This window comes from Rhopalosiphum padi, chromosome 1, assembly GCF_020882245.1.
Source record: "Rhopalosiphum padi isolate XX-2018 chromosome 1, ASM2088224v1, whole genome shotgun sequence".
Lineage (NCBI taxonomy): Eukaryota > Metazoa > Arthropoda > Insecta > Hemiptera > Aphididae > Rhopalosiphum > Rhopalosiphum padi.
This window is the reverse complement of record NC_083597.1, coordinates 4,197,118-4,212,349: the sequence shown is the minus strand read 5'-3', so window position 1 is coordinate 4,212,349 and position 15,232 is coordinate 4,197,118. Positions and strand designations below refer to the sequence as shown.

The following is a 15,232-nucleotide window of genomic DNA, read 5'->3' as shown; positions in this document are numbered from 1 at the left end:
ATACACGGTACTGGACGCGCATAATGTGTGCTCGTTAATGGGACGCGTTGTTTTGTATGGTAATAATATCTTTGTTCACAGTTTGTTCAATCGAAACGTTATGGCATGGCGCATTGGCGCACGTAACGGTTCTCAACACGATCAATTTTGACCGTGAACGATGGTCCATTTGTTATTGTATCCAAAAGATATAGGTATACCGGTATACGTCATATTATATTGTTATTTAAAATAATATCATAAAAAAGCTTACTTTTCATTAATTTTCACGACCACTATAGTACTTATAGTCTTAGTCAAACAAGATATATTATATGCAAACGGTATAAGTATATTCTATAGAGACTATAGCTATAGCTGATATATTAAGTTTATGGGTTTGTAATGTTTGTATACTGTAGAATATATACATATATATAAATAAAATTGTATTAAATAGTGTATACAACATGATTAACGTTCATAAAAATAATAAATTACATCACTTTTTATTTACAATTTATATTATGTTATCGGGTATTATTAATTTATTAGACTAGTTGAGCGTTTAAGTTGTACGTTATTATGATTATTTTGTCTAAAATATTTTGTGTAGAAGTATATCATACATTAAAAAAAAAAAAAAAAATGGATTAGTGTTTAAGCTAGTTATAAATCATTTATACTAGTATTTATCTTTTCCTTCAAATTATTTTAATGTGTAAACGTAAGGGTACACCAATTAAACATTTATTTTTATTGTAAAATAAATATATTGTTTACGCTCTCTACTACAGAATACAGAATATTAAAATGTTAACTTTAATAAGCTTCATAAATTGTAAGTTAACACAATTTTCAATTAAAAAGTGACAAAATATACTTTTATAACATTACACTTATTAAATAATCTAAAATATGCATATATTAATTGAATTCAATTTTATCAATATTTACTAATTACCATGATTTGTGAATATACTTTTTTAAAATTAATTTAGTAAAACATTAGCAAATAATTATGTAATAACATATACTTCAAACTTGCTGAATTTTGTGAATTTGTGATAATATATACTATTTGGAGTACCTACATTATTTCTTATTATTCGTAGTATGTACACATGTACTTAAATAAAAATGTGACTAAAATTACTTTTGTGAAATCTGACATAGAAATGACGCAGCAGGGCTATAATCAATCTACTATAAAGTTTTCTACATCATGTTTTCAACCGTCATACATACATGTACCTATTGTACCTACGTCCTACACTCTATCTGCTAATGCTATGTAATTTTCTAGCACGAATATACGAGTATGTGTATATTATACTATAGTTTCAGTTTTAATAACGCTTGAAATACTTGACCTACCAATATTGTATGTATATCATGGTAATAAAACATTTTAAATTTAGATTAAAAACTGAAACATAATTTATTTCATACACATATTATCTTCTTATCGGATCACGATAATCATTGAAAGAAACTAAATAACGTATACATTTTTATTTATTTAAATAAATAAATAACGTAAAATTATGATGAAGGTACTTAATTTAATTTCTTTATCGTAACGTTGATTGCAATTAAACGTAAGATTTCCACAAATAAGAACAAAATATCTTATTAGTTTTCGTTCTATTTTTACTATTTTGAAAATATTACTCGTAAAAAAATTTCGATTCACACTTTAATAATATTATTGTATATCTAGTTACAGTATGTTTTTATCGACATTAAACAGCTAGAGTTTGTTGCCACCGGAAACTCATTTTATTTCACGTCGGCACCGGTGTTGTTTTGCAAATCGTTACAATAATATAGTAAAAAAATCGGTTGTTTCCTAATAGAAAAATATCTCATATGGAAAATGTGTAGTGGAACTGAACGTAATATGGATTCGGTCATCCAGGAAATTAATATGCTAGTATGAAAAAAATGATTTAAATTCAGTGACTATACAACGATTTATTACGTATATTTGTGAAGATAATTTGAAGAGCTAACTAAAACACTAAACACTTAACAACTCCCATGTCTGTCACTTAATAAAATATGATATTTTGTATTCCTATATATTATATAAAGTATAAACATATAAATTATATGACATAATATTTGATTCGTTAAAAAATATAGCAAGTATGGAACTGAATATTATTATGGTTGTTTAATTGTTGATAAGATAAGGCTTTAATATGTATCTCATTATGTTCGTATTAAATGTTTTGTTATTTGTTTTAAAATATTTGAAATTAACTACATTAAGAAAAATAAAATAAAATAATTATTAGTTATAATTTCTATACTAAAATATTGAGTATATATAATTATATAAAGTAATATAAGGATGTTAAAAATATGTTTTTACCTAAATTATCTTGATATTTATAGTAAAGTATTTATGGTATTTTAAATATTATTGTCTTAATATTTCTGTAGTTAACTCCTTAATGTTTTATTCCTTCGAAGAGGCTTTGTTAATATATTTAGTATTTTTGTATGTATATAATTTTAAGTAAACTTCGCTGAAACTAAAAACCTTTAAATATGTAGGTATATATATATAATATTATATATACAAAATAAGTACTATTATTTCATTTAAATTTAAATATAGTTAGGTGTTTTGCGTGTAAATATATTTAATATATATGCTGTTGATTAAGTTTCTATAAAACGTCTTCTTAGTATGCAAATTTTAACGTTAAGTTTAGTTATATAAATATTCAAGTAACAATAAAAAATTAACTACTTTAATTATTCATTCCCATCAATAAAATTAGAAAATTTTAAAATTAATCAAGTACAATTTTTTGATTTTTAATTTATTGGTCATTCAATACATAATACTAATAATAATTTATGTATTATTTATTATTGTAATTGAGATGTTATATATACTGAGGTTATTTGAATAATTACGGCGATTGTTAGTGTTACTAATGTTACCATATTAGAAACTTTCATAGCTTGTCCTACCAAACGGAATAATTTAAAATCGAGTATAAAATAATTTTCGTTCCATATTAATTAGTTCTAACCATATAAAGATTTTTCTTGCAATATACCTATACTTTAAGCGCTTAATGCAACGAAAATGGTTTCACATAACCGCTGTGATACACTTACAAAGCCAATGTTTATCTAAAATATAATATAAAAAAATTTCCGAGAACTTAAATATATTTTATTTCATTTTTGTTTTTGTACTAACCAATGAATAATATATACGCGTATATTATGCGTACTTACTACATACCACGTTCCTACGTGATAATTTTTACTGGCATTTAGTGATAGTTATCAGTTTATTATTTATTATATTTATACATAATGTATATTACCATATTGAATTATGTAAACCCGTTGGGACTATTCATATTCTGGATTCTAATTTCTAAGTCTATAGATGTATATTATGTATATAGTTACATAAAAATATGAGTATACATTTTGTCTGAAACCTTCTATATATTTTAAGTATTAAGCACTTTTGGATACAGTCGGTTATTGATGACTGTCTGTAATCTGTTAAAATAAATTCATGATCAAGAATTTGAGAATTAAACGAGCGTTTTAGCAATATTAACCCTCTCGTTCATCTAAGGATCTATTTCAAAACTTTGCTGGTAAAAATAATTTAATTTTGGGTTTAATACTTAAATATCATTGTATGTATAATTATATTAGTAATCCCATAACTATAGATTATATAGTACCAAGAAATGCTGTTCTTGTTTTTTTTGGAAAGATTTTAAATTTATATAAGAGGCTTTATGCTTATATGTATATAGCATATACATATAATTATATAATAATTATCATATACATATGATAGATTCGTATTACCCAATTAATAATATAAATAAATAATAATACAATGTCATTTTGGAGTGGCCGTTTGTTGATTGAAGCTTGAAGCCTATGTTATTGGAATTTAACTACGTATATTATGAATGTTCTTTTGACGTTGAATTTTTTAACAATTTAATTTATATAATATTATACCCATATTGATTTTAGTCTATTGGACAAAAACAAAAAGCTGTAATAAATTAAAAACGAATATAATAATATTGGTGTTCTATTCAATTTACTGTAATCGAAATATTTGCAAAGGCTAGAATGACGTATAGTGTATACAGTATACACTATATACTATATAGGTCATACTTCAGTTATATTTGCGTTTGTTTACATTCTTATTTACTCATGACGTATTTTATGTATTATAGGGATATAAACCGATGCGTGACAGTCTCTTTGTTGCACTTAAAAGGAATTTGGTTCAAACCACACAAACATGCCCTAGAGACCGTATTTGGATAGGGTTGCATTAAAATCTGTTTAATCTTAATATAGTATTATGTAAATCGCATTGACTTATTTGATGTAGGCATGGATGGAATAGTTGGATGGATGATATATAAGTCATTATTTCCCGTCACATAGCAAAACATAAAACGTGAAGGGGAACATTTACGCACTATATAGTTATTATAAGGTAGATAATATTATTGTTTATAAAGTTAATCAATATTGTGAAGACAACTATAAATCCCTAAAACACGATATCACTTTAATTTTTATCAAGACTTTTGTTTTAATTAAGTTAATAAACAGTATTCCTTTAACATTTTTTTAAAATAACGTGGAAACTTTGAGTTAGAAATACATGTTATGTGATTTATTTTTTACTATTTTATTGTTTAATTATTAAAATTAATAAGTTTTATTTTACTCTTTTATGGAGTGAAATAATCAATAACCTAAAAAATTATCTATTGTTACTTACATTTTATTCTACGTAAAATTAGTTTGATACACTTTCTCTTAAAGGTCTGTTTATTAATACATAATACGTATTAAACCACGAAACCGTTGTAATGCTCCACCGAACATTACAGTAAAACAATATTTATCACATTTCTAATAGGTATATTATAGATCATAATTATTTACAAAAGTATTTAGAAGGTAGAAATACATTTTTTAATTTTACTGACGTCTAAAAGGTAAAAACAGTATGAATATACGATTGAAGTATTATTCAATCTATAAATTTTTTTAATTAACTATCTAATTTAATTTTTATAAAATAGGTATGTTGAATTATTTAAAAATGTCTTAAAAAAGTCCTTAGAATAGATCATCGATTGAAGTGTTAAGTGCTAGTCTTGCTTCGGACGCTTTAATAAAAAATCAAAATAATTCCTTAATAATGATTGGATTTATTCATAAAGTAGGCCACAGTTTTTACAATAATAAAAATGTCTATTATAAATAGAGTGATAAAGTGTAAATCAAATATAATTTTAATTGTAATAGTTTTTAATGTCTGCAAGATATTTTAGGGTGCAATATTTTTTTAAATTGAAAATAGGAAATTAACAATCTGTAAAAATAAATACGATGTATAATAATAATAATAATTTAATAGTTAAATGCGATATTTAGGCGGGAGGACCGGGTAGAGAAAACACTCAGTGGCAGCACTCCAAAAGGGTGAAATATTATACAATAATTTTTATGTGTAGTTAAATAGTGATAAAAACAATGTAATTAATATTTAATAGTTATGAATAAATAATAAATATGTATTGACTAATGTTTCCACATTTGGTTGACAATATTTTTCTAGCCTTAAACCTCTGTCATGAGTATTTAGGTAACAATATTTTATTATAATTTATAAGTTATTATATTATTCTATTAAAAAAGGAAACCCTAAACCCTAAACGGCTAAACCCTCTTGATGCATATAGGCACATATGATGCCATGAACTAAAATTATATTTATATGTATTCCATATCGTTACCACATTATTTCTTTAATTGGTCACATTGTCAGTAAGTACATATTATGTATAATAAAATAATGTAAAAATGGGACCTCATATGCATGATGGCACATATTATGACGCCATGTGCAATTAAAAAAATATTGGGCAAAAGAAATTTTGTGCATCAAGAGGGTAAAATGTTAATTAAATTTTAGTTGTATAATAAAAAATGTACTACTATTTTTACACAGCAATACAGGATAATTTTTTTAACATTGAATAGTGAACATTCATTGTTAAATAAATATTACACATCAAATGAAAAAGTGAAAAAATATAGATTGCTGTTGTAAAATTAAAATTTGATAGTAATTTAACCAGACAACAAACAATATAAAATGTATCGATAAAAGCTTATATACTTTTCGAAATAATGCGTGTATTCATTGTTAAAATAATCAGTCTTTGTGATATATATTTTTTTAAATTATAACATAATATGATATTATTATTTCTAGCAAACGCTTAAGTTAATTTAATATAATATTATTAGAACAGCTATTGTCTATTGTGACGAAATATTGTTGATTATCTATGTACAACTATTAATTATAGGTAATACTTTTTTTTTTTTTATTGAGATTTCAACAAGAATATTATAATATTTCAACAATTACTGGCTATAGGTGCTTATAATGTCTTAATGTCTATCTAGTGACTATCATGACGTTAAAAAACATATTATAATAGTAGGTAAGTGTAATTTAAAAAAATTATATTATATAATAATAAAACGACACTTTTATTTATTATAATCAATGGTACACTAATACTATGGGTGTTACACACAAGTACCCGTACAATTGTACAAAACGTATACGTTTAATGTTTATAAGCGCTTCGTTTCGATTTGAAATTATTATTATCATAGGTTTTTACCAATCCGAGATATCTCTAAAGTAATTTTGTTTGTTATTCGTCCTTGGAACAAGGATATAAGAACGAAGTATGACGGTATATCGTGTATTATATTATTTTATTATTATACAGGTATGATTTAATTTTTCATAATTTACCGTTAGAGAAGTAAGTAACAGAAACGACGACGACAACAATAATATAATGACATCACGAGGAAACGTAAAAGATATTAATAATAATATTATGATTTATGACATGTGCAGTTTCCTTTTTTTATGCTCCCCGAGAACAACGACGAGAAATCCTCACCCAATGCCGTATAGTTGTGTATGTATAATGATATACAGGATATTCGGAAAGTCTAAAGGTTTTATACATGTATATTTTATAATACTCGTATAAGCGTGTATATGTACGAGTATACCGCAAAGCGTTTCCTACTAAAAAAACGCCGATTATGATGCGTGCACGTCTGACCACGACGGTGGCAAGACGGATATTATATATAAATACCTGGTAATAGTTATCTGGTATATGTATTATAATAATTGTAGTTCCGTTCGCGTCTGTCGTCGTGCAGGTCTACGATCGCAGTGGCGTTACGCCCACCACCGGGACACTCGTCTAATTCCGACAGAACACTACGCGTGGGTTGGTGAAAGATGGTTAGTAAAGGTCGATGTGGTGTAACCGTTGACTTGTTGTTCATGTTGTTATCTAAAGCTGAGTAAAACGATGCGCGTTCGACCCGATTTCGAAATCGGCGGGCCGAAATAATGATCGCCGCCGTCGGTACATCTGCCGCCACACAACGTCTCACGACCATGACGGAGGTGTGTATATAGGCTACACTACCTAAATGTGTATAATATTATATAATATTATACAGGGTGGTTAACCAACCATCATATAATCACTCCAATTTTTTCCTCAAACAAAGAATTTATAGAAATTTTTGATTTTTGGAACTTTTAAAGATACTCAATAAAGTTAGGTCAGGTTATACATTTTGAATTAGGTACATCAACAATAATAAAAAAAAAAATCCTCTAAATAATTTACAGTGAAATAAAAAGGTTCTTATTTGAAAGATGAAAGTGCATATCCACAGAAAATTCCTTAAAAAGTATAAAAAAATCTCAAGATTCGAAAATATGGTCTCTGGGTATATTTAAAAATTCTAAAAATTAGATTTTTAATAATAGCATTATTAAAGGAAAAAAGGGGATAAATAAAGTGTGCTTGGTAAATAGTTACCCTGTATACCTGTAGGGAAGCTACTGCCGGCTTTGTACACGACTATATTTCACAATGACTGTAAAATTACCGCCGCTGGCAAGTTTTTATCTCCCGAGCGTAAATATATTATATAGTTAAGTTTGAAAAAGTCGCCCAGATAGTTTACGTTCACGTTGTTAGCTCGTTTTTTAATGCCAACCCCCACCGTCGCAGTTATTTCACAATAATTTTACACGAATAATAATTATAACAATATTTCCACTCTTAACCAATGGGCTAATCATTGAATTACTCCATAGATGATGTATTCACAGTATAATATAGATGTGTGCACCCCTCGAAAAAACCATACAATTTTGATTTTTCTTTTTCAACCTGGGCATAGTAGTCGGGGCACTAGAACGTATCTATCATAAAACATGTATAATGTAATAGGTGTATTAAACACAAGAATTGCGCACTGTAGGAGGCAACGACAACCGTGTATTATTCTGCACGCGCGCATTTTCCCACATAATAATATTATGTTTACCGCATAATAATTAGTTTAGTTCTAGACTTCTAGTGGAAAATCAAATAATATTTTGTTCGAAAAAGCTAAGACAGTTTTAAAAATAATTAGAAATTAGTTCGACAGTAATTTACTGGAATTAATTAATAAATGCAAGTACATTGTGTACAAGTGCGAAATCAAAGGTTACTTAATTACTTACAGTTATTTAAGAATATAAGATATATTATTTCGATTTTTGTGTATAAGTTGAACATAGTTAAAATTTCGTCAAATCAGATTTATTTGTAAATATTAAATTTCAACGTTAAATTTTATTTGCCAATTTTGTAATTAGAACAAAACTTTTTATACAAAAATGGTTTTTAAAAATTACTACTCTATCCCAATCTATTGAAAAATAGTAAATTGTATTAAGCATGTGTGTATATTACCAAAAGTAGTTACATTTATATTAATTAGATTATACATTTTATTTTTGAATTATACATTTATACAATTATTATTATCATTTTATACAATTTAGACTACACATTTTAATATTTTGTAATATATTCACATACACGTATTAATTGAAATATATATTTTAGTTTTGAATTATACACAATTCAATTAGTATTATTTTATTCTTATTCTATACTATATATTTTAAAATATATATTCAAGGAGGAGGGGATAAACAGTGTTTGGCGGAATCTATGTGTAAATAGTATAAACAGTAGCCGACGGAATCGATACAAACCTTTTTTCCTTAACAGGTAGTTTCGGCGGAATCAATTATTTCTCGGTAATCCAACTAAAATATTTAGTTATATCTCTTATCGTAAACATATTAAGTATTTACAATTTGTAATTAATTTTATTTATTTTTATTTGAATAATGAATAATTATAATAATAATATAAATAAGTATCTAAAAAGAAAAATTAGAGTTTTAAAAATTTAAAATTTGGGTTCACATTGGAATTTTAGTGGTTTATTTGTCAAATAATTACTGGTTTCGTGTAAAAAAATAACAAAAAAAAATGAGTTAAACGCAGAAAACTCAATTGTTTCCATTTTACAACCCTTCAATGAACTTATAATACCTGCAGGTTATAGTTTGTCTTTATAAACTTTAATACATTTTAACATTAATTATTTTCAATACACGAAATAAGTTACTATTTCATTTGCAAAAATAGTTAAATAATTATATAAAGTTAAATATTTAATTTAAATTTTATATCTTTCATGAAAGTCGTAGCACAAATATTATTTTTTGTAGGAAAAGCTTAGACCGAAAAAGTTAACCGCTGTAGTTTGTAAAATGTTATATGTCATTATGTATCGAGTGGTATTTAATTATTAGCCGTATTTTTTTCAAGTAATATGAATTGAATTAATTAAAGATTTGAAAAAAATGCTTAGGTTTCAAAAATCAACTTATTTCTTTGTCCACAAACTGTACTGTATACTTATTTATACACAGATAAAGGTATATAGCGGATTAAAATTATCAGCGAGGGAGGAAAGTTGTTTTTCAATGGATCGCGTGAATGATACTTGATTACCATCATGTCCCCTCGGTAAAACAGTATATACTTATATACATAATCCCATCGTACGACTTCCAAGCCACCGCGCGTTAAACTTTAAACGTAATCTTTTTTTGTGTATGCATGTCACTGATTTGGCGGCGGCCATCATGTTGAAATAACAAACACGTGTTGTTATACTTGTTGAATACAATCGTGAACTGTGCAGTGAAATACCATTCAGAAATAAAAAATATAAAACCATACAGTTCTCAACAACTCATCGAAATCATATAATATATATTATACGTTATCATTTTATCAAATTAAACGATAAAATCAATTGGAGATGCACGAATATAGTTGACGCAGAGATCGTTTGTACTAAATAAGGCACGTAAATAATATTAATAAGAAGAGTAGTAGTGATTTTATATGTTTTTGAAGTCTTATGTATGAACAAATTAATTTTTTTAACATAAGACAGTATTTTTCTCGCACAATTTTAGAACAAAATTATATTTGACTTGAAATATTTAAATCAGGTTCAAAAAGTTATTATGTTATTTTTTTAGTTTTTATTTTAAGTTTAGTTATTTAGTTAATATTTATACCTCTTTTTATTTTATACATATTTCAAGTTGTGTTCTTTTTTTATAACTATTATAGTTACTAATTTTTAATTTCAATATTTAGTCGAGTATTTTTTGGAAAATATTAGTTTTTTAATAATAATAAAATATTCAGTATAAGTTGTAATATTTTTTTATTAATAATGATAATAAGCAGAGGAATAAATACAATTTTAGGCTTCAGGACGTATATCAATTTTTAATATCTTCGAAATAATATCTTCTATTAAAATTATCTTGGAATATAATATCTTTAAACTGATTTTTTTACTTTTAAATATTGCCAAAAACACTTGTTTCATCTTCTGTGGTTGTAAATAATGAACTGCGCTTATATTTGTCAAATTCCATACAACGCTCAATATACCCATTATTTATTTTACTATTATTAAAATAATTTGAATATATCAACAGCGTATTAAAATATTATTTCTTTTTGTACTTTACAAAAGTCATGGTTACGTAAAATAACTAAAATAACGTAAAATTTAGTTAATATAGTTACATTTCTAATCATATAAGTGTCAACTTTATTATATGTATTAAAAAAATTGTTGTTGTAAGTAATTTTTTTTTAAAGATATTTAGACATTGGACTGGCCACCAAAACGTTATACTATAAATAATAATTAATTTGTTTTAAATTATTTTTATTTTTTCAAAATGTACTAATTATGAAACGAATAACAAAAAGACTACCACTAAAAATAGTATATTATTTCTGGAAGAAGGGGCAAAAAAAATAATATGCATTTTCAATTCTATTTATACATTCAAAAACGTATATTGTTCCTATGAAAAATTTAATTAAAAATATTAAATCACAGAAGTCGACACTTCACTACTGTTTTATATAGTAGTGCTCTATTGTTATCCAAGTGCATGGTATGTAGTATGTACGCACTACATAAATGTATGGATGGAAACTACGCAAATCAGCCCCGCGGAAGCGGATCACTGATGGCGCATGATGTGCCACACGTACGTACACTACGTACAGCGTACATAATTATTAATAAAATAATGTAGGTAGTAGTGTAGTACTGTAATAATAGCGTGATTACGCGTAATGCGTACATGTATTATTATGTACTATTGATATAATCTTACGATTAACTTTCATACGATTTTTGTATTTTATTGATTATACTATGATGATTTGAAAATGATAGTATTTACAATTTTTAAAAACTAAATAAAATAAATATTAGATTCAAATGATTCAATCCATTTTATATTTTAGTAAAACCATCTTTAATTATTATAATATTATACTTATTATTACCTACCTATGTATATATTTATTCGTACCTGCATTTTAATTACTCAGAAACGACTCATTCAAATTTTGATTTAGATATGTTAAAAAAATCATATATTGTTGGTTTTTATTTGAAAAAAAAATAATTTTGAATTACCACATGACACTCCTTAAATGATTTTAAAAAATCTAAATAATTATGGAAATGTAGCCCTTTAATAGAAATTGCAAAAATCAGAATTTGTATAAATGAATTATTAAAATAAAAAAAATAGTGATTCACTTATTATTTGTGTAAGAGGCCATTGACGTAGCGTATACGTATACCTATACGAGTATAGACAGGTTTGTGTACTGCATGCCGTCCGACGCCGTGTGATGCGATGAATAATATTATTGTTCACAATCTGTGAACGGGTTAAAAGCACGCGCGTACAATACCGTGTGATAATCGTCTGAAGCGGTATTCCCCTCCCCTTAATCACATACACGTTCATTCATTACTACGACCTTTCCATCACGCGGTTATTCGGTTCCCATAGATCATCGTGGTCGCCGTCGACGTCGAGCGAGTCCGTTCGATCATAATTTCTGTGTGACGTGTTGTGCAGGTACAAGTTGTACCGTACAACTGCACAGTTACCGTGTATAATAATAATATATTAATTGATCTATGTTGCGGCGAAGCAGCGTACACGGTAAACACCGAGTGTGTCCAATTCAGAATAATAATAATATTATAGCACAGCCACCTATCGAACGATCAGCTTCTAAAAATGATACCAGTCTGCAAGTATTAAATGTATTTTTTTAAATACGTACAATTTCACCTCTATTCAGGTATAAAGAAAAAATAAATCAGTATAGTTATACAAAACGTAATATTACCGGAGTTGAAATACTTATAAATATATTTATAACGATGATACTTTAATGAGCATAAATTGTGTACATGGGCGGCGTATTTCTGCAGTTGAATCCCGTGGAGTCAAATTTATACTTAATTCGGCCGAAAAACAAACTAATTGAGTCTGAAAAATAATACGTAATTACATTTTACTGCAGGCTTAGAACTGAACTAGGAATATTATCGGACGGAATTCAGCTATAAATATAATTCCAAATCTGGGATTGAACTGTTGAACTCTCAAATATAAAACAGGTTATAGCTGTATTTAAACCGATTGTAAATAATATATTATAATATATATAGGCATATTCAATGAGTGTTAAATCTTTCACATATATATATAATAGGTACCTGTAAAGCATAATATTACCTATATATATAATATGTGACTGCGGGTAAAATTTTGGTGTCCGGAAACTGGAAAAACGTGCGAAGAGAAAATAAATAAATATAAGGGGTTGTGTATATTATATAATATTATTTAAAAATAGAAGAATGACATAATACGATACGACGCGTTTTTACCGACGGACAAACGCATTTAATATATTTAATACAACGAAAAACAAAAATATTATTTTTTTAAGCAATGTCATACAAAGACGAAAACGGAAAAATAAAAATGAAGCATTCCAAGGTACATTATGTACAATACATCTATATATTATATGTATGATGTACACCTCGTCGTCGTACTGTGTCCATCCTATAGTCGTTTGTCCCTATATAATAATAATAATAATAATAATAATAATATAAAATATCCAACCTCCCACGTATACGACGTTAACGTGTATAACGCACGTCTACGATACACTGCAGGCCATCGTCGCATTATATTACGTTATATTATGACATGGCACGCAGGAGGGTGCGTTCTCCTTTTCGATTTGGAATTAACACGTTCATTTTTCGTTATATTATTATTATTACATCGTCATGTGTGCATTGTTCCAGGTCACAAGTCCGGCGGCGATGCATCCGGTATTCAGTCTGAGCCAGTGACATGGCCACGTTGTCGTCAGCTTGCAGCAGTTACGTACGCCAACAGCCCGGACAACCTTTAAAAACGCTAAACGTCACGAACGCCATTCTCCGGACGGACAAAGGACAGGCATCGTCGTACCGGCCACAATGCACTGGTGAGATTATTATAATATTTAATGTTATTATCTTAACGTTGTTATTACTATTAGGTAGGAATTATACGTAGAGCCACAGAGGTATATTATATAAATAATATTATTTTAATTGTTATTTGTTATTATGTCATTTATATCTTTGCCGTTTACGAACTCACGTTTTTTTTAATCTACGAGTATATGCTCTTCATCCTTTTTTCATCTTAACCACTATCGTTTAACGAACGGATTGCATAATCTGTCAAAATGGATACGTATATATTCAATAATATACACACCGTGCGTTGAGCATATGATATACTAAATTAAGTAAACTACACGGAAAATGCGTTATAGTCCATAATTCTAATGCGTGTACAGTGTACCATTGTGTAACTTCGAGTTTGCAATTAAAACAAAACAAGTGCCATGTACTCAAAATTTAGATTATAAGCAACAACGGGGGTAAAAAAAAAAATTAAATTTCCCATTTCCATAACTAGTTAATATGTTATGTAAATTTGAATCTAACAAACTATAATAATTTTGAATCCTATAATGTTCTTCAGGCTATCGGTATTACTTAAATATTCATAGTATTTTATAGTACGATACAATAATAAATTACTTTATGAGACACTTAATGTGCTGTGAGAAAGTTACAGATAGATATCAGATAACAAAAACTCATTTGTTCAATAGTAATAAATAACTATTAATGAAATATAATAGTCGTTATATTTCGTTTATTGCCTGTTTCTAAGTAAATATTTGTATACTGTTTTTAAGCGTATGTTCCTACTGCTTGTAAAAATATAAAACTCTTATGTAAATGCCAGTGACTTATTTGCCCGACTTAGAAATGGGTGAAATAATGTTATTAATATTATTACCGTTATTACTATGATTAGATAGTATAATACTATAATAATTGTATTGTTCAACAACCTTCAAAGACACGTTTACACCGTCACTAATAGTCTAATTATGTATCCATTACTACGATATCTACAGGATAAGGTAGAGGAGACCCACGAAAAAAGTGAATAGGTTAATTAGAGTCTTCAAAATATAGATACCTATAATAGTACCTTAATACTAACATATAGTTATACTCGTATTTACACATTTAGGTACTTTAAAATACTTAACAAAATTAAATGTTTCGACTTTTGACAAATTAAAATAAGAATCTATTAACAGTAAAATAGAAATTTATAAAATTTAAAAATAAAAGGCTTAATGAAAACAATAAATTAAACTATATTACAATTTTCGTATACATTTTTTCTGACGTTATTTAATGTTAATAAAAAATCACAATTTGAAACTACTCTAATAAATTT

General features: G+C 26.8%; 1 protein-coding gene across 1 annotated transcript in view; it reads left to right on the top strand.

Moving 5' to 3' along the window:
• Positions 1-15,232, top strand: part of LOC132932109 (uncharacterized) — a 48,070-nt gene that overhangs the window by 10,624 nt on the left and 22,214 nt on the right. Inside the window, exon 2 of the mRNA XM_060998325.1 lies at positions 13,723-13,907. Coding sequence (XP_060854308.1) covers positions 13,772-13,907 — 136 coding nt within the window. The 5' untranslated portion in view covers positions 13,723-13,771. The remainder of the gene's footprint in view (positions 1-13,722; positions 13,908-15,232) is intronic.